We start from the raw sequence: 21800 nt of genomic DNA, 5'->3' as shown, positions 1-21800 counted from the left end.
TCAGAGTGCAGAGGTCAGAGCCAGATGGATGGACTCTGCTATATAATCCAGATTACTGCTGTTGATTGCACTCACATTCAGACAGCCATTGGGAAGCAGGTAGACGTGTCTCCTCTTTGACAGAAATTCTACCTGCTGACCTGAGGAAGGTAAAACACAAAACGGGTATCAGCACTGTATATTCAATTATTTAAAACAATAGGTTATTCTGAGGAAACCTTTTGGCATCCATATAAAATAACCACGTTGCCTAAGGCAGAAGAAGAGTCTGTTTTTTATGCATTGAGTGATGAACGTCAAATTGTTTTCGAAGATTATGTAAGACATACTTTCTACAAGTCCTGTGGATGACACATCAAAATTCTTTCTATGAACACTGACAAGTTGAACAATTAAGTTTACAGGCCTACGTGGGAGCGACACATTAAAAGTCGACCATATTTTATAATGTGTGATGTAATTCTGTGTGGGCCGCTATAATTTTATGTTTCATTCTTGAAAGGTCTAAAAGAGGGTAGACAACTAAAACTGATTTTCCATGTATCACAAATGTAAATAACAATTAAGTGTTTCAAAGGATTATGCAATCAAGTGGGGGGAAAAAAAGCAGGGGCTGAAAAGTCCTGCCATTAACATGACAGATTATCACTAATAGAGGCACAGCGTTTTGTCTTGCTCTTTGTCACAGGCTCATTCACTGAATATTTTGCCTGTTCAGGATCAAAAGGTGATGAATTGATGGTGAAAGTCAAACATGGCAGACAGAAAGATGCTCCTCACCGTTCAAGCCTGTGCAGCAGTACAGGCCGCGTTGTTTAATGAGATGGTCCCAGCAGCCCGGAGATCCCAGGAGCCTCAACCTTTCTCTTAGCCTCTCTCTGATCAGCATGCACCTCTCCACGATGTGTTTAACCTCCTCCTGCCTAGGAGACACAGTCAACACCATCTCAAAAATAGCACGTGCCCATTTTGGGAAAAGATAAACAATCGAAGCTGATAATTCCCAATCTCACCATACACTGCACTGGGGGTAATATCTTAAGACAGTTTAACAATTTGAAGTGTGCAACTACAACTCAGCCATTTCAGGGACACTTAGTTGCGCAGAAGAGGGGTGAGGTATCAGCCAAGGCCACATTCTGTAAATATCAGATTATTTGCTCAAGCTGACTCACCACTTGGTGAGGTAGGCAGGGTTACTGAGCACTGTGGCAACGACACGCGCTCCTCCTACAGATGGCCGGGCCCACAGTGCTCTGACCAGTCTGTCAGCCTGAGACTGCACAGCTGACAGGAGGGAGCTCTGCTTTAAGACGCACAGGAGGTTCCCTACACCATCACCTGCAGGACAGCAGAGAATGAGGCCAATATAAGGAAGTGTCTCTCTACAACAGTGATGCACTGTTACACTTTTCTTCTGAATCTAGAGTCAAAAGTAACAACGTGAAAGTTAAAAGGAAATACTTCCAGTTTCAGCATTAAAGAGATGGTACATCATATGGTGTAGAAAATACCATCAAACTGTGACAATCTGAAGTCCTTTCCATGCAGAGAGAGGCCTATTAGTTTATTTCTCCTGAGTAAACGCTTTGTTTTTTCTGGGGATTAAAAGCTAATTTCACAAGTAAGACTGGGGACGATCCAGTCAGAAGCCTCAATTTTTATTCCCGCTGCCCAGTTTGAGTCACTCTTCAGCGGCCCCTGCATCTTCTCCTCACCTCAACAAATGGCAGTAACAATTGCTGTCGGCTTGTTAGCACTGAGGATTGTTTTAACAATCTAATGTTATATCAGAGGAGGCAACGGTCAGCAAAGCACATAAGTTTCAGTTAGCGATGACATCAGTTGTGGACTTTGCAAGTTTTTAGCAAGTGAGCTCTACAGAGACACATAAAATATATTGTTGCAGCTCTAGGTAGACTTGTAGTTATTTCAGATCCAACAATACACAACAATATTGGTCTTGCTTGGTTGGTCTTACCAGAGTCCAGACAATATTGTTGCCTTATAAGGGGAACTAAAGCCCACCCAGCTCTGCTGAAATGGTTTACTGAAAATGCACTAAAGCTCCATTTTATTACAGTTATTGACTTTTGGGAACTCTCATTTCTTGGTGGATGATGAAAAGAGCATTGATGATAGTATCCAAGAATAATACTAAAGAAGAAAATTCCTGTTCCTTTAAAAATGCGACTCAGCTCAGAAATATTCACAAATGTCACAGCAAAAAAAGAGCTGATCCTGCCGCCAAATCTGTTACATGATGCAAATACATATTCTCCAGAAAATAAAATTGGAAGGTAATGGAAAAGGTGACCGTGAGAGTACCAAGGATGATTTTCTGAAGGTACTATAATCATGCATTTTCTGGTCAGGGACAGATAATACAACCATGGATACAGCTCGTTTTGGTCTAAACTGCAGTTCTACAAGCCCACTAATGATTAATAAAACACACACACAGGGTCTTCTTTTCTGCTTAGGGGCTGATTCTGTACTCTTTGTGAGGCTTTAAGAGAGCAGCATCTCAGTTCACTGTGTGCAGAGCAGAAAAGAAAAATGCGATTAGATTCACTGGCTTCTTTCAAAGAAAAGGCAGCTACCAGCTGTGCAGTACAGTGGTGTAACATCACATATTTGAGTCTGGATTCGCTGGCTCCCGCTGTAGAACGAGATTCACTTCCAGTTATAGATTCTCCTGGGCCGCATAAGTAACATACATGAACCCTTTGCATTGAAAGGTGTTCCGCTTAAACATGACTGTCTCACCGTACAGTCCAAAGCAGTGGGAGAACGACTGCGCACAGAGGAGCTCCATTCCCTGTGATGCGCAGTGCTGCACAGGCCAGGCGTCTCGCTGCAGATCCCCACAGCAAAGCCCCTGCACAGGCAGCAAGATGAAAGGGAAAAGCCTTCGTCTCTGTTGAAAAGGAAGTAAAGTAGGAGAGGGATGATGAGGGCGGCAGTGAAGACCTAACCTGATAAAAACAAAACTGTTCTTTCTTAACAGGTTACAAATGCATAGGTTACCATCATGAGCTGTATAATGAGTGCCCAGTGCTGCTCAGAGAGGTCTGCTCCAGTTGGGCAGTGGGCAGACGCAGACAGAACGACAACACTCTGCTCCGGAGCCTGCTCCAGATCCGCCAGGAGCTTCTCCACGCAAACGTCTCGCTGCTTGGCATCCCAGTAAAAATAATAATGGATATCTTGGATCCCTGCTGCCTCGAAGATACTGGCCAGCGAATCTGCAGACAGGATCAGCCTAAGCAATTATATCTGAACCTAAAGCAGGATAAGCTCCTGTGCATCAGCTCCAAAGCCCCAGGATGTGACTGCAATATGACACAATATGTAGAAATGCTATCACATCAACACTGGCTTTTATACATATTCATTCATTAATTCATATTCAGTCATGATTTTTTCATCTTCAAAATGTCATGTTTCTTCACAGTGAATACCAGTGATTCACTCTGAAATCTTTTTAATTATCAGTTCAAAAGTTGAATATAATATCTGATGAATACTGAGGCTGTAAAAAACATTTGTATGCATTTGTAAGGTGAGGACAATACAAATCAGTCAGTGGCTTGATAATTTGTTAATGGCGAGCAATAGGAATACATGATACATCCTGCATTCATTCATGCATTAAAACATCATGAGTCACATATTGCTAAAAAACTACTTAAGCATATGATTTGTACACTTACTGGAAAGTGCTACCCAGTTATCTGTCTAGTTATGTTATTTATGAGTCTGGTCATTTTGCTGAAAATATTTTAACTGCACACTGTATCACACTGGAAGCTGCAGAATTTTCCGCCTGTCAACCCGCCTCCCAGCGCGCGAATCTCCACAGACACCAGCATCATGAGTCAGTGGTCACTTTGGTTTGCCTTGACCTGCGCTGATAAACAGAGAGGCTGCATTTTGTGTCGCTTTTCAGAATATGGGTGCAAATATAGAGCAATGCTTCACATCAGTGACATGGTGCGTCTTTGTAAACAAGTCAAACAAGAATCTGAAAATGTAAGTTTGAAGCGAAAAAATGCTGTTTGTATTTGTCAGGAGGAAGAGAGGTATGACTTACCGTCGCAAGGAGAAGACAGATAGACTGGCCCACACCACGCAGCTCTGGTGTTGTACCAGTGTTTCAAGAGTTCAGCCCCCAGACGCACAGCTCCAGTACAACCAATGGTTTGGATCCCAAACACCTGCAACAAAAGGTGGTTATGGTTTCATATTTAAGGGTAAGAACTGTGTTATAAATATATGCCAGCTCTAATCAGCTGTACAGCCTTCTGTAAAGGTGAGGTTACCCTGTTTTCCATTAAAGCAAGAGAGTTCTTTCCCAAAGCAAATTCTGTGGCTCTCTTGGTGAATTCGGCCAGGCCAAGGGATGATGGATACTCAGGACAAAGAGTGGGATCAGCACTTATCTGTTTCTTTAGTTTTCCAACAAGAGGCAGCACAAACGTCTGACCTTCTTCATTGAGACACTCTATGAAAACAAAGAAATAAAAAAAAAAAAACAAATATTTACAGAGCACACAGTATTTTCATCCAACAAATGGAAAGCACTTATCAAAACCATGAAAGAGCATTAAGATATCAGGACCAATAAGTAACATAGATCTGTTTCAAGCACAGATTGGACCCGAATGCAAAACACTGAAGGAGTCGGTAATGGTAAAGATGAACAAGGTTTATTGCAAGTTTGTGCAGAGTAGGAATGGCAGATGGGTAGAGGGAAGAGGATGACTGGCAAGACTCAGAGACTGGGAGATGAATGAGGATGTGTGAATGGTTGGCGTGGCTCAAAGGCTTGAAGGAGGTGAGTTATGATCCTGGGACACAAGTATGACGGCGTATTAGGGCCATTGTAGGGGGAAAAATACTTGAAAATACTACATACACATTTATATATATATATATATATATATATATATATATATATATATATATATATATATATATATATATATATGTGTGTGTGTGTGTGTGTGTGTGTGTGTGTGTGTGTGTGTGTGGTCAAGGAACCACATTGCTGCACTTTGTATAAGTATCATGACTGCAGCTGATGACCTAATCAAATTAATCGAATTATACTTTGCAATTGTTGTGCTCTGAAAGTTATCCCAGGCCAATAGGTGGCGCTATGTAACTGCTGTTATACAGGTAGAGAAGAATAAGACAGGAAGTGTTGCTGTGAGTAGAGTTGTGCAAATGCTCACAGTAAATAAAGTTGTGATGTTCTTGCCTGTCTAGAGCTTCTTTTCCAAATACGTCAATACAAATACATAACAGCAAGTGGATTTAGTAACAAGGAAATCCTGGTGATTTTAGCTCAGAATCACAAAATCATTATAAGCATCCGACTCGAAAGAGACACTGGATGATTTGATGAATAGTATGTGCCCAGGTAGAGCAGCAATCAGGATCAATTGGTACCCGGCACCCAGGACACACACACACACACACACACACACACACACACACACACACACACACACACACACACACACAAACACAAACACACACAGGACATGAAAACACAAGACACACTAAAGCAGCAGCACTATAACAAGCCTCCTACAAGTCACCACACGGGTGTAATCAATAAGAAATCATTGGGTGATGGGTACTTGTCAGTGGTCCATTCTCCTTGGTGATGCACTGCTAATGACAAAAGGCCTGTCACCTAATGATTGCCTACTGATTACACCTGCACCATGACTTATATAAACAGCAAGCTACTGCATGTTGCTTGTCCACCCGTAGCCTAAGGAAGGTCATTTAACTTGAGACTGAAGCTTTGCTTTCAGAGCTCCTCTGAATAAGTTATTTAAAGCAATTCAATTCAATCTGTTATTTTGACCTTGAAGTGTGACTGTACATCTGTTGCAGCTCTGTTGACAAGGTAGTTGGTAACATCATACTGCACTGTGCTGTTCAATGGACAAGCAGTATGAGTGAACACAGTGCAACTTCATTGATTTTTTTTTTTTTTTTTTTTTAAATCTTCCAACCCAACAGACAACCCAACTATCTTTTTCTCAAACCAAAAATATAGTGATTGGGACTGTTCACGTTCACTGTTCTGGTTTAGAACATGTGACTAAAATCCCGGGTTGACTCGTTTATACTGAACTCAAGTCTCAGATGGTGGTGGGATTTTAGGTCAGTGTAAAAGTTGCATGAGACTCAGCTCAGTTGCTTTCCCAGGGAAAGCAAATACAAAGAGAATATTAATTATTGAATAGCATCATGGGTGGTGAAGTAACAGTAATAAGCAGTGAAAAAAAAGCGGAGTGAAGGGGGCGAGCAAATGGCAACGCCAGCGCCCAGTGAAACAAACTTCATCTAACATGTAACCTGACTTAACATGGGCAAAACAATGCAAGTGTGAAGCCATCAGGGATCATAATGAAAGACCCAAATATGAGGCGATCTTGGTAAGTTATCACACTGAAGCATGTCTACGAATAAACTGAAAACAAAGTGGTGCCATTTTTATCATAAGCTAAGATATATTTTTTGGTTAATGTAGTAGTAATTTAATGTGCAAAAATCGACTAGTCCTGCTCTTAATGAAAGGGGGAAAGACAGAGAGGCCCTTATTGGGTATGCATAGCAATTAGTTCTCAATAATAGCATTTGTTCATGGAAATTTACAAGTCTCAGTGGTAAACACTTACATCTCAGCAGGAAACTTAATCCGCTCAAACACATGTGCAGTTATCCAATTCCAGACTGAGCCGCAAAATAGCTTTATTGATTTGATTTTAAAAGCAGCATGAATGCCTATCAGTTCTTCAAATAACTGAAGCTGGCCAAGTATATATTTTTTTCAGGATAGTTTAGGACAGTTTGTTGCTGTGCGGAGAGGGGTACAACTTTGGCTTTCTCAATATTGCCTGGGTTGGTACAAGATGTGCTTTTGTTCAGTTGTCTGGTAGGATAACATCATGTAAGACTACAGTATATGTACATTTATAATACCATAAAAACATATTTTCTGCCAAGTAAAATGAACCTTTACAGTTAAAAATACTCAAAATATTTAAAGGCTCATACAAGGAAATATAGGCTGTTACATTGTCAGTGGACTAAGCATTAACCTGCTGTAGCTCAAGTTAGCCATATAATATTTCTAAACTGGGGCATGAGCAAAATATTGGATATTAAGTTAAATATTACCAGTATAAATTTTATTACTATTGTTATAATTTATTATTAATATAAACATGACAATTCAGTGTTGGTCTTCCTGTATTCCTTATTCTTTTGGTTTTTCTTTTGTTTTCCTTGTTCATAGGTAAGCATAGTTTGATAAGGAGAGCTGTTAGGAGGAAATAAAACACTACTTATAAATATTTATCCCATGACCAAAGGATGTCAAATTCAGCAAGCATAAAGAGACAAAAGAAATGCAGCGTTTAAAGGCAAGTTATTGTATATATTATGCTTTTTGGGACCCTACAGGCTTTCAGTTTAGGTCCAAAATGTATAATTTTAGGGTTTGTTTCTCAGTAATTGCAAATTTGCAACCTCTCTAAATACACCTCATCATGATTCCTGTCATCTCCCCACCCCAGATGACTTTTGCACAGGGACAGGGTGATGAAAAGACCAAAGACATGACACACAGGACCCTTGTGTCGCTGGAGGTCATGTGTCGCCAGAGGTCATATAATGAACATAATGAAGATGCTGCACAGGAGAGAGGATTACGGCAGTGCACCACTGGGCTTATGTGAGGGAAGATGCCCAAAAATAGGTGAGACATCCTGATGGAACTAGCACTCGATGCTCTTTGACATCACACCACATAATCCCTGGTTTATCGTGGAGACCTTCAGTGAAGCCACTTTTATATGATGTGCTGTGCTGCTGTCCGGAAATGGAAACACTATGATCTAGGCGCTTCATGTAAAATCAAATCAGGTGCAAATGGACTAAGTTTCAGGTGACACTGCCTTTAATATTAGCAACTGTGTTCGCTTCCAGGTTGAATTCAAGGAGCGTATACGATTTATATGTTATTTATAGTTACATTTCCTTGATTGGACCGCTAAAAAAAAAAAAAAAAAAAGAAAGAAAGAAAGAAAGAAAGAAAGAAAGAAAGAAAGAAAGAGGAAGAAAGAAAGAAAGAAAGAAAGAAAGACGTCATGTTCAGGAGCGCAAACAAGCTCACTCACCTCTCCCCGCCAGGTAAACTTTGCTGGTGTGAGTGTCTGCAGTGAAGGCAGAAAACAGCTTTGTTTCGGGATTCAGTGCAGCGGTGTGGGTGTTGAGAAACACAGAGACATGGCTCCCCCCTTCTGCGCTTTGCTCGCCCCCTTTTGCACCTGTGCTATCGCTGGGTTGGCTCATCCTGAACCATATCCTGCACATCTGTCCGCGGGCTGCAGGCCTGTGTTTAGGCACTGTTGCTAGGCTGCATCACGGATTTGGATACTGTAACCTGGCAACTCTACCGGGTTGGAAATGCAGTATTATAATAGTATGATTAGCAGTATTGCATGTGCCTTATATTCAACCACAAAATCCGAGAAAACACCTTGCAGCTATAGGGAGTTGCAAAGAAGAGCAGTAGGCTATATAAACCAGTACATTTAATAATGCATGTCATCAAGAGTAGTCACAAATTGCTGCACTAGGTGGCAGTAGATGGCCAACTCAGGCAGTTAGGCTGGCAATTAGCTGACCCTCAGTAGGATAATTTAAGAAGGAGGCCTGTCTGCCATCCTGTGTACACACCGTTTTATCTCAGTGCCTTTGATGAATTCATCACAAATCATGTCCTTGGGACCACCAACAGTTGTGAGCTGGAGCTGAGCACATGACGCTGCTGCAGGCCACCAGTGCGCCTCCGATGGAGCCATGCTTTTTTTAGTTTGGATTTTTTTTTTTTTTTTTTTTTTTACTTGATCTTGAAAGAAAACCCTAACACTGTGATTGATTGTCATTGAGTTAAAATATTCAAAGCCTTCCAGGAGTAACTGATAAGGTGTTGGGATTTGTCTTTTTGTTGGTGCCTGTGTGCATTTTGCTTCACCCTGGGGGGTTGGGGGAGTGGCAGTGTGTCTTGGTCAAGTCACCAGGTTATCCAGGGTAAATCCTTTGTCTTTTATCTAATTATGGAGCTATTAGATTTAAGGGATGCTAGAGTGTGTGTGTGTGTGTGTGTGTGTGTGTGTGTGTGTGTGTGTGTGTGTGTGTGTGTGTGTGTGTGTGTGTGTGTGTGTGCGTCTGCGTCTGTCTGTCTGTCTGTGTTTGGAGGGTGGGGGTAAAAGCTCTCACTCTAAATTGTACCATGAGACTTTTTTTTTTTTTTTTTTTTTGCTTTAACAAATGCCCAGTGTTTGCTCCTCTCCACTAAAGAGAATCGTGCTGGAACACAGTTTTCCAACTGATTGTTTTATGCCAATACAAACCACCACATTTTTGGATATTACAAAGCCCTACAGTTACATTTTGCCTCGTGTAGTTTGACAGTGACAATTTGTCATTTAATCTCTGCTTGTACATATTCAGCCACATGATTAACTGCATTATTACAGTATATGCAATAAACTGTCACAAGAGATGCCGTTTTTAAATGACATTATGAAATGGATCGGTAAAATAAGTGGGTCTGTGATTTCATTTTAATGTTGTTACTTGGGACCATTTGTTGTTTCCTGCACTTATATAATATCAAACTGGCCCCATTGTGCTACCTTGAGTAGTTGCTTTTCTTGCATTTTATGTGAGGTTGTTTAAAATCGATAAGGTTTAAACCCCACCGCCGCCACAGGCTACCCCTACTTGTTGAAATGCTTAGTTGTAGCAAGAATCACATGATAAGAATCTAACTGAACCTCAGGCAGGGTAATTGTTTCCACTCCAAGTTGTTTTTGGCGTTTTGCAGCATGATGTTTCAAAAGCCACACAGCTGGTCTGGCTGAGCGTTGTTTTCAAACATGTCACATTGTCTGTTGAGATCGTTTCGTATTCCTCCTCCCTCGATTCACTTGGAAAATGTGTGTTCTCATGAATCCATCCTCGAATATCATTTAACTTCTGCTCAAACAGCAGTAAAGCTAGTGGAGAGGATGGGGCAGAGTGTGCGGGGTGAGTGCTTGACCTGGTAAAGTACAATTCATTTCCACACCAGCAGTGATACTGTAGCTTTGCATTGCTGGGTGTTTTGAGAAGCCATGCATCAGTGAGTAGCCATGATGACTTTGCACGCAGAACACACACAAAACATTTTGACCGTTTTACTTTTTTTTTTTTTTTCTCAGTGCAGAGATTGTGCTGTCTGCATACAGACTAAGAAGTTTAAAGCTGCACATTTTGCAGTCTCACTAGGCACTTTTAGGCACTAGGCAGGTTTACTTGGATTATTTTGTCTCTAGTCTCCAATTTGAAAATGTGATGAAGCTGCAGACTTTCAGTAACAAGGTAAACAACTGCTTTGGAGGACCTTTTTGCAGAGACAGAGGCACTCACGGGAGTGATCTGAAATTTGGATACATTTATCTGCAGAATGTGCAGTTTCAGAGACGCTTTGAATGAAACTGAAGAGGCGAGGAGTTGACGTAGGAAGGGGAGAGCGCCAGTTTTATGCTGTGGGTGGAGCTCATAGGAATTGAATGAGTGAGAAATCCATTTCATTTCTATTGTGAAGCTCCAGAATTTGACAGGAAAGAGAGAGAAGTGGTGAAACACAGCATCATGGCTGGTCCTAGTGACTTGGTGTATATAATTAGTGGCACAAAAGTCTCCATAAAACATTTTAATTTAATGGTTGTTCCGAAATCACTCTGTGCAGGTTTACGTAAGAGAGCTAACGTCACGATAGACTCCAGAACAGAGAAATTAAGGCCGGAAGCAGTCACCAAACTTGAACATTTTAATGCAGAGCCCTTTGATTCAGTTGACATTACACGTTAAAGTGTTTGTGCCGTGTAAGTGAATAAATCTGCAGATCCTCAGCTGGACAGAGAGGACAGCACTGGTAGAAAGATAGCCCTGTATTAAATTAACAACTTTTAGATGTTTTATTACAGTCTGTGTATCATAAATAGATAACTTACTTGATAATATTCATAATTAGCTATGACTGTCATTTTTTTTCCACCAAAGGCCACGAACATTGTGTCCAAAGTTTACTGGAATGCTTTCAAAGTGGGCAGAAGTGGGTTCTCGTTCAGTGTAGCTCTGCCGCGGACAGTATGTAGACGACGCAGAGAAGTTCAGCCTTTGTGTCAGCATAACGTCAGTCAAGCGCTGAGCTGCAGCAGACAATCTTGTGTCCATGGAGCTCCACAGAAACCTTTTATGGTTGTGGGATGCCAGCACAGTCACAGTGTACCCAGCCCGCCCTCACTGGTTCTCTCGAATCCGTCGGCCTCTTTCAACTCTCCTCATCAGCGTCCGGTGTTTCTGCCATTCCTTTATGATTCCCTCACTGCTGTTTGGTCTCAGCCTTTGCAGGAATGTCTGTAACTGTTGGAGTATGCTGTTCTTTTCAGTAGCTCGACATTTTGCCTCTCTCATCCGTCTTTTTCCTGCAACGTGAAACTGAGCACAAAAGGGGACAGTAGTAAGTGATTTTGACAAGAATAAAGTACTGCACTGTATTTTGAATATCATGAGGATAGAGTAGAGGTGTTGTTGTCTAAGGAGGAAATGCTCACTGTCACACTCAATACAATGATCATTTTGTGGATCAACTATTTTGTACCTATTCAAAAAAGTAGATTATAGTCTCTTTTTTCGGCCGTATTGGTGCCACTTTGGGCTCCTTTGACGCCAACTCATCAGACAGCTTGCAGCATGACTTGGCATGCCGCCTCGTGAGCTTTGACCCTGGCAGACTGTTGTTGGATGAAAATGTGCCTGTACAGTATGAGTGCTGTGTGAGTTGTTGGTCTGTGCCGGTCACACCCTGTGAGGCATTTTGGTTTCTATCAGATAAGCATGTTCCATGACAACAAGCAGAGTCAGTTCTTTTGGCAGGTTATTTCTGAGCATGTTGGTGTTTTCTGCTGGAACACCTCGCTGATATCTTTACCGACTCGGTCACGACTGTTTGTCCTTACCGATCGCAGAAAGCAATGCTGTCCTGCAAGGTTTCTGTCATCTGTTTTTCTTTGTGCGGCAGTGCTACCTTTTTTTCCCCAAAAGGGCAGGAATTCTGATGCTATCACCTCAGCTTTGTGTATCTTCACAGGAAGACATAAACTATCCTGAACTGTTGTTAAGCTTTAAAGAAATATGGAATCATATCGAAGAAATATGCAGATAACAATATACAATTGTCTCCTCATCACAGTTCCCTCCATTGTGAAGTAAAATCAAACCCTTTTTACAAACAATGTTTGAGATAAGGCTGATTTTGAGAATGTGGTTTATTTATTTTGGAAAAAATTAGAGGAAAAAGATCTGTGAAAAGTATTGTGTTGCACATTTTACTTCTTGAACTTCTCTCTCTCTTGTGCTCTCTCTTATGCACGCATGCGTGCGCGCACACACACACACACACACTATTGAACGTTTCAGAAGGCTCCATCGAAGCGAGGGAAATTAAGCTCTGCAAAGTTCGGGAAAATCTATCCATCATCAGAGCAGTGTGTATTTTCTTTCTTTACACCAGCCTGTCAGTGGTCGATGGAATGTACTGATGTCATTGCAAAGACTTAATATGCATGATTTCAGTGATTTGGATTATTATTTTTTCTGCTCAATTAAATGCATTTATATACAGTACATAAGTTTATACAAGTGTATGTAACCGTGAGCGTAGGTACAATATACACATGTAACTTTAATTTTAAAAATAAAATGTGGTTTTATTTATCTGTCTTTGGTCTTTCAGTGTAGATTTCAAACTATACGGCATTTTGAACATGTAAAGTAGTTTTAATTGAGGTCATTTTTGTGCAGCATTGTGTCAGAAGTTAAAGGACTCCACAGTTTTGTTGTAGAAATGCATAAAACCTGCAGAAATTTTGTATTATGGTTATGGAGACCCATAGAGAATAAAATGAAAATACTTTGTCATTATTTATGTAGCTTAGATACATACATTTTGTAAATGTAAAACTATTTTAAATCAAATGAGTATAGTGGATCAAATTCTTCTTTATTAAAAATCTGTGCTGATCTTGTTTAGAGTTTTTAATAATGTTGTACAGCATGCAGGCCTCTTTTTCTTAAACAGTATTGATTTTGGCTGCTGTTTTAACGAGGCGTATAAAAGAAAATAAATGGTTATGGTTTAGTGCTTTTTTATCAGTGGAGATCTTAACCATTTGGATTTGTCTCAGTGTTTGCTCAACTCCCAGAGCCCTCCATTTAAAGACCTGGATGCTGCTGGATTGGATCTGATAGCAGGCCTTTGAAAGAGAGTGTTGGAGATTTCCAGATGTCACTACCACCCTGTTTTTATTATTTATTTATTTCTATTATTGTTGTTGTCTTATCCTTGTTCTCATTTCATGCTCACTCAGGCCTGATGTCCTTATAAGCCTGGTAAAGGCACAGGGAGCTGTCGTGAGGAGCTCAGTCGGTGGTGCTGGTAGTGTTTTGCAGACAAAAATGCAGCATGGCATGGTTCACCGCGCAGGAAAATAAAAGTAGAGCAAAGACAGACTTGTCTAATGTGTGCTGATATGATCCACTTCTCCTACCTATTAGCCTTGTTTTCTTTTTTTTTTTTTTTTAAGCAGCTTTTGAATCACATGGATTTTCCCACGGGGATTTACTCTGGCTGCTGATGGAAATGAAAACCTTTGTCAATCACACACACAGGCTTATCAATATAGCGTATAACTTTGGTTCTGTGTGTTATATTTCCACACCTAATAACAAGGTATGCTATGATTAATGAAAGCAAGAATGCAGTGTGCTATGCAGTTTGACTCGCTATTCCTATAAAACAGATTTGGGACTAATCATGTGCCCAGGTTCAAACAGTAGAGTTTCTACAGCCAGGGGTTTGTTTTCACATCCAACACCTTGGTGGTCTACTCTGTATTTGGCTGTGACGCATATTTTAATTGTCATGTAAGTGCTGGTAACACTTTCTATGAAGGTCTATTGTATAATGCATTATGAGCGCATTCATAAGGCATTATAATGCATTTATAATGCGTTATACAACATGTTATAAATGTTCATAATCATGTATGACAACTTATAACAAGGTTTATAAATGATTATAAGTGGTGGATATAATGTGTTATAAGCTCATCATTCATAATGTTTTATACCTTCATGGCAAAGTGACAACAGTGTTTTATGGAAGAATCTGAAGTCCTGGGTGGTATACGATGTTATAACTACCAGTTATAAAAATAATATGAACTGCTGTAACTGCTGTAAGAAATAATAAATGCTCAAATTCTGAAGTGGAATAATACCTTATAAACATCAATAATGTGTTAGAGGATGACTTTGTGAGCTTAAAGTAAAGTGTCAGCACTTCTGTAATGTCTAATAAACATCAATAATGTGCTATAGGATGACTTTGTGAGCTCTAAGTAAACTGACAGCATTGTGTAAGGTTATTAGCAATTATATGATACTATAATACTATAATACAATTAATTAATTTATTTTTAGAACTGGTAGTGGTATACCACCCAGGACTTCAGATTCTTCCATAAAACACTGTTGTCACTTTGCCATGAAGGTATAAAACATTATGAATGATGAGCTTATAACACATTATATCCACCACTTATAATCATTCATAAACCTTGTTATAAGTTGTCATACACGATTATGAACATTTATAACATGTTTTATAACGCATTATAAATGCATTATAATGCCTTATGAATGCGCTCATAATGCATTATACAATAGACCTTCATAGAAAGTGTTACCTAAGTGCTTCTAGTTGGGTACAGCGGTGTTATCAATTAATGTGTCTAAAATATTTACACAGTCACTTGGAGTAATGAGCTACTTGTGGTGGCTGTAGTGAGTCAGTAAGTGTACTACGATTGGTTTCAAGTAGATATTTTCCGCCATTGCTCTCTCTCTCTCTCTTTCTCTCTCTCTTTCTCCCTCTCTCCCCCTCTCTCTCTTTCTCTGCTTCATGGAATCTCTATGATTATTCTTACTTGTGCAAGTATGTCCCATTTCTATGTTTTTACATTAATGAGTCAATTTCCTCTGAAAATATCAACGAGAGTGTTACTGAAGTTCAGAGGCATTAGGCCATTCAACCTCGAAATCCATTCTCCACACAGTCAGAAGGCTACTATATACATAAATATGTGTGTGTGTGGGTGGGTGTGTGTGTGGCCTGCATCGTGTCGTGCCGCTCTTTGAGAGCTACTTGAGAGCTATTTGAACTGGACGGCCACAGTCATTTTTAACCCTGTGCCACCATGACTGCATTCAACATCATATCCTTTGAATGTGTATACGTCTTTGATTGTGTGAGATGAAAACAGAAATCGAAAGAAAAATGTTTTTGTGTACTACAGTGCATTTGATGATAATGCAAGATAAATTTTCCTTTTAGTTGTTTTTTGGTTTCAGTTTCCCAGAACATTTTTTTTTATTTCCAGTTAGCCAGCAACACATTCACAAACCTATCTACATGCTACCTGCATTGCTCTGTAATATCTGCGCTTTTGGTCCCCCCTCTTATGTAGAGAGTGTGTGTGTGGTTTTTATACTGTGGGTCTACAGGCATATTTTCTCTGCCTCTCTGTGATAGAACCTGGCACAGATTTTACAACTGAGATCACTCCACCATCCATCATGTGCAACACACCTAAATCTTTGCAAGATACAGGGGGCAGTTTAGGTCATGAGCTGTCAGCACCAGGATGAGAAACGCAAAGCTGTGATGCCCTAAACACTTTGTAGAGGTAATTTTAATGCTATAGCTTATTTATTCCCACTAAATTTCATGAACATAAACATCTACTGCAATCTAATGCAAGTTTCTATTCTCTGTGTTAATTGCAGTGTGATGTTCTTTTTCTGGTACATCTTTTTCTCAGTGATGCATTAAACTTCATCCCCTTTTGCCCAACAGCAGCAACAACAGTACCCCTTCCTTGAAATCGTGTTCCACTGTCTGCTGAGATAAGATTAGCTTGTTGTTAGTGTTTTCAATCACACAGAAAACTTTCTAACAATCTCCCCCTGCCCATCACACAGCAATGCCTTTGAAATATGGGCATGAAAATGTTTTCTTAGAAACCACCTCGGCTGATTACAGCTAATCTTCTTGAAGCCGGTTTCACTTTAAAGCAACATGCGTGGCAAAACCGCGGAACTCAGCGGAGCTTTTATGAACTCTGTGAAAAAGAAAAACAACAAAAACACATTGTGACTGCAACACTAGGAGCATTTGTCTCCATTCCCACTCTGTCTATTATGAATATCACAATATGTGATCACAGAAAATCCAGGATAAACACTCTTACTCAATAAATCTATGAAAAATTGTATTCATGTAGCTTGGTGCTTACGTGACAGAAATCAAGCGGCACCGTGCCTGTTGATATGGGCAGCAATGATATGCCTCCATGTATTTCCATGAAAACAAAGGATGTGTTGATAATGGCCATCCCACGCAGTGCTGCTCTGTGCACTTCACCCCTGATTTGGTGACTAAGCCAGTAATAATTCACCTCAGTGGTCTTACATCACTGTAAAATAAATCCTGACCACCCTGGGACTGCAAGGCGTCACCCCACAGCCTAACCAACACTGTTACATCCACTAAATGGTCTCCCTGGAGGAAATGTGGAGTTGAATTGCTTTTGATAATAAATAATAAATCAGACAGAAAATTGGCAGGGATGACCGATGAGTGCATGGTATCTTGCAGATGCACAGAAAGACATTAGAGGATGTTTTCAAGAGATAACCAACCGGTTTACCAGCCGATCATATCCAGCACCCCCGATTCAGACTGTCTGAGCCTTTCTAGACGTCAACAAGGAGCATTTGGTGGTAGAGCGTTATTAAATCTCTCGTCAAGCCGTGGCCCTGTCTGAGTCCTGCTGGAACTGTCGATCTCCCCTACATTTTTTGTAATCCCGCTCAAAGCACAGTGTGAGTTCCCTGAGCCTGCCCCTCGGGGTAATCCACTACAGACCACACCAGGCTCCTTTTAAGGAAGACTTTTACATGCTTCTGAATGTCTCCCACATTACAGGCCCATTGATTACATCTGTGAAAGTCCACTGAGAACACAGATCGTAAATGGGAAATAAAAAAAAAAAAAATCATATAAAGGACACAGAGTAAATATTTAAATGCATCCCCTCTATAAAACTGGATTCATGGGGGCTAGTTCACATGGCAATGCCATGATGGGCCAATTTTAGTGGTTAGGTCTCTGAGCAACCTCCCAAAATACAAGCACATAAGGAGGTCAGCTGGATTAACCAAGACGACGCAGCTCTAGTAGATATTACACCCCTTTTTGCTCAGTGTGTTTCGTCTTTGCTGAGGCACATAATCATAACTATATGTGTTGTGCATTTCCAGGACAGGACTGGTGTCAATTTGTTGTGGTTCAGATAAGTTAAAGTGCTAATGCATCAGATGTTCAGCTGTCCAACCGCAGCCAAACTGTGGAAACACGGGTGTTTTTATTGGCTGTTTTATTGGCTGTCTTGTAAACAGCTGCTCCAGTTATGGGGGAAGTCTTGTGCCTAAGTGATAAAGATTTATCTGCTGCAGGGGGTGTTGGATAGGGCGCAGTGAGGCCCTACAAGAGTCAGAAACCTCTTGAGCTACACTAATATTTGGAAAGGCTGAGCACTTCTCTGAATCGGCTTGTTGAACCAGGATCAATGGTCTTATAATGCCGCGTTTGTAGTCATCGTTATCATTGTGGCTGCTTTTTTAAAATGTATTTATTTATCTGTTGTATAGACTGCAAATTTACACACTGAGAAAAAAAGGCTGCATTTATGTGGGAGCTAAAATAATGCACTGGTGTTAGTTTTAGTGCTAAAAAAAAAAAAAAAAAAAAAAAGGCATTAACCAGTCCAAACATGCAGTATCAGTGAATGTGTCTCATGACCAACCTATAGCCATCTGAACTGCCTCATGTTTGCTGAAACAATGTATGGAAATCCAAAGATTAAGGTTTGAGTTTCGGTTTGTAATTTTCAACATATTTTCAATATTTCAACAGCAGCCTTTGTTTGAGAATTTTTTTTTATTTCCCTACATTTCTCTGCTCAAGCTGCTTCAATCGTAGCTATCACCACGTTGATGTATTCAGAACATATCCAAATATGGGTCGGCATTTTTACTCAGTGTACATGCATAGCAACCTGCAAAAAAGAGAATGGAAGTATTTTCTTGATTTGGTGTAATTGTTGGATTGTAGATCTAATCTGTTTCAAATACCTTACAATCTACATTTTTGGCGTTTAAAATTTGATTCCACTTGCATAAAACCTTTACAAACCAGTAATTGATGATGCTTTATAAAATATGTGTATTAGAGAGAAAATGAACTTTTTCTTTTTTTGGTGGTGGTAGTGGTTGGGGGAAGGCAAGTTTTGTGCAGAAAACTTGACTCATATAAATTGTTTGCATAATTGATTTGATCTTTATCCTACTGACTTGACATGCTCATTTTGTTTTAATTGTTCCACCATGAAACAAGCGAGCGCATTCCCCTCCCTCAGATCTTACTCATTTGCTACTTATACTTTGTGTCACACACTCACACGCATGCACACACTAACACACACACATCACACATGCGTCACTGCACACTAGTGTGATAATCAGTAACAGGAAGTCATCCACATAATTGATTTGACTATAGTCCTTTCAAATGATCAAAAACAGCCACATCTAACTACATGTCTACACAGACATGTCATTGTGGTGTAATATACACCAATATTAATATTAAGCTGTGCAAATTGTTTGATTGCCTGTGTCACTGATTGAGCAGACCTTCAGACGTCCACTTCATAGCATGATTGACAAGTTATAAAAGCCAAATGAATATTCTGCTCATACATCACATGATAATAATGATGATAAACTTATCAAAGAAATGCACAGGGAAGAAATCAAAGTTTGCAAATCAGAGGCCTTACTCGTAGAATCGCAGACATACCTCAAGCCTATTTAACCTCACAGATATTTGGTGAAAAGTAAAATTACCTATTAAAGAATTGAAAATCAAATAAATAATCTGATATAGCCATAATGCACATCAGTACCGTGTACTGTGTATCATGTTGTTGCTATTCTGACGGGTAAATGTGCAGCAATCAACTTTTTTTGTTTGTTTTTTATTACATCCAGAAAGTGATCAGTTATCAGTTTTGAACAGGTCACTGTCTTTTAAATATACTTATTACACTTTTAGTCATATCATGGCTTAATGTTTAAGATCAAATATAGCAATATAGACCACTAATAACAATTTATAAAATTTGAGGTGTTCAGGTGTTCAGAGACTGGGGATTCATCCAGATATTTATAATAATAAGTGAGCATCAATTAGGAAATAATTAAAGAAACTGATGTTGACTATGGAAAATTTAGGTAAGCAGAAGGAACTCACAATTCGGTTTCAGGCTCTGACAGGTCACTGAACTGTGTGCTGCCGTTGGACTGAAGAGGACCTGGAGACGGCTCCTCACTTCTGTTGCTGGCCTGACTGGTGGCCAGGCTCTCAGTGCCCTCGGTCCTGCTAGCTTGAGATTTCTGGAGTGAGCCCGCTGTGCCTGACTCAGCCTGCCAAAGAAAGCAGGAGCAGCGAGTCCGTAGCTCTTTGTAGAAAATATTGAGCTGCGGGGTGGACAACCAGGGACAGCCCAGCAGGTTCTTGAAGGCGGCACGAAACTCCGGACTCCTGCAGTAGATGATAGGATTCAGGCCAGAGTTGACGTAGCCCAGCCAGTTTAACAGTCGGAAGACCTCGATCGATGGGACATTTCTGTCAAACACGTTGATGATGTTGGCCACAAAGAAGGGCAGCCAGCACAGTGTGAAGGTGCCCATGATAATGCCCAAAGTCTTCAGGGCCTTGTGCTCTTTGACAAGCATGAGCCGCGACGGCCTTCGCTTGGCGCTCTTTCTCCGGGACGCGCTGTTGTAGCCGCTGGAGCCCACACACGCCGATGGCAGGATGTTGTTGATGTGCTGGCCAATCTGCATCTGCGTCGTCGGACACTCATTCTGAAAGCGCAGCCGATTCTTATCTATGAGCTGTACCTGCCGTGTCGCTATTAGAAAAACTCTGGCATAAACGAATATCATTATGAGCAAAGGGATATAAAAAGATACTACAGAAGATATAATCGCGAATGTCCTGTTGGTCACAAAGTCGCAGCACGCCGGGTCCTGGTAGCACTTTGTGGCCTCTGGGTCATTATCTGCACGCCAGTACTGATTCATAATTGGTACAAAAGAGATTAGGGCACTCACAATCCACACCAAACAAACTATTAGCCTGGCACGCCACTTATTGAGCAGGACCTTGTGTTGGAAGGGCCTTGTTATGGCTATATAGCGGTCCACTGCTATCACGCAGAGTGTCTCAATGCTTGCTGTGACGCAGAGGACGTCCACAGAAGTCCAGAGCTCGCAGAATGTGTCACTGAGCTGCCAGTTGCCTGTTACTACAATGGTGGCCCCCAAGGGCACCACCAGGACCCCCATGATAAGGTCAGCACAGGCCAGAGACATAATGAAGATGTTGGTCATTGTCTGTAGCTGAGATGTGTGCGCTATGGCTATGATGACAAGCAGATTTCCAACCACAATGATCAGGATGATGATGACCAGTATGATCAGACTCCAGAGTCCTGCAGCAGGGTGGTAGGGTCCCGTTCTGTTTGTGGCCATCGCCGTAGTGCTGACCACATACGATGCTGTAGTGCTAAAGTTGTAATCCATCGTGATCAGGAGGACGTGCAGCTTTGTTCAACTCATTTGCTTCAAGTCAGATGTGTTTTTAGATGGCAAAGTGATCAGAACAAAATAATCTGTGCCCTGTTGACAAGCATCTTAAATTCATTCATTCTCAAAAGCTCCAAAAATATCTGTAGAAAACTTTCTTGCTAAAAATGACCATTCTTTGTTTGGCTTTGGCAGCTTACATTTAACTCTTTTGGAGTCTTGTTTGTTCAGCATTCAGACATCATCAGCGGCTGATGTATGCCTATTCCTTGTTTCCACAGACCAGGAGAGGCATGGGAGAGGTTCTTCTGTTGCGTGCAACAGCAACATGTTTTCCAAAGAGATGTTTCCCCAGTGTCCAAAAGGCTTGCAAAAGAATATTAGGTCATGGAGTTGTAGTTAGTTTCATAAATCCAAGATAAACGTCCAAAGTGCAGAGTGGAAAGCCCAACGTTGTCCATTTGAATATGTCCACTGGGATTAGGGTAGTTAGCAGGTTTCTTGCTGAATGGTAGCAGTGCCACTGTTGGACTGTTGGAGATGAAGCAACAGTAATGCTTTGTGAGAACCACCGGAGTGCACCAGAGTGGCTGCTCACTCCCTCTCTCTCTCTCTCTCTCTCTCTCTCTCTCTCTCTCTCTCTCTCTCTCTCTCTCTCTCTCTCTCTCTCTCTCTCTCTCTCTCCCTCTCTCTCTCTCTCTCGCTCTCTCTCTAGCCTTGTATTGGCTCTAATCACACCCTGGCTGACGGCGGAGGGGAGGAGCCATGAAGTGTGCCTGTGTGCTGAAGCCATTGAGGGATCGGTACCCCAATACTACTACATACATACAAACACACAGAGACACACACACTGACAGTAGACATAAAACTTTTCCTCTTAA

The 21800-nt window shown here is 40.8% G+C and overlaps 2 protein-coding genes across 2 annotated transcripts; both read right to left on the bottom strand.

Moving 5' to 3' along the window:
* On the bottom strand, positions 1–8621 carry got1l1 (glutamic-oxaloacetic transaminase 1 like 1). Its single transcript, XM_030060222.1, has 8 exons — positions 8208–8621; positions 4326–4507; positions 4097–4220; positions 3031–3248; positions 2770–2920; positions 1176–1341; positions 781–923; positions 1–140 (listed from the first exon to the last, which is right to left on the bottom strand). The coding sequence occupies exons 1-8, from the start codon at positions 8401–8403 to the stop codon at positions 1–3; spliced, it is 1320 nt and encodes a 439-aa protein (XP_029916082.1). The 5' UTR covers positions 8404–8621.
* A 2543-nt stretch (positions 8622–11164) lies between these two features.
* Positions 11165–21556, bottom strand: adrb3a (adrenoceptor beta 3a). The gene is made up of 2 exons (XM_030060913.1): positions 19580–21556; positions 11165–11580 (listed from the first exon to the last, which is right to left on the bottom strand). Exons 1-2 carry the CDS (start codon positions 20914–20916, stop codon positions 11553–11555), a joined length of 1365 nt encoding a protein of 454 aa, XP_029916773.1. The 5' UTR covers positions 20917–21556; the 3' UTR covers positions 11165–11552.
* Between the last annotated feature and the right edge of the window lie 244 nt (positions 21557–21800).

This window comes from Myripristis murdjan, chromosome 9 (genome assembly GCF_902150065.1).
Source record: "Myripristis murdjan chromosome 9, fMyrMur1.1, whole genome shotgun sequence".
NCBI lineage: Eukaryota > Metazoa > Chordata > Actinopteri > Holocentriformes > Holocentridae > Myripristis > Myripristis murdjan.
The sequence above is the reverse complement of the archived record's forward strand: the minus strand, read 5'-3'. Positions and strand labels throughout refer to the sequence as shown.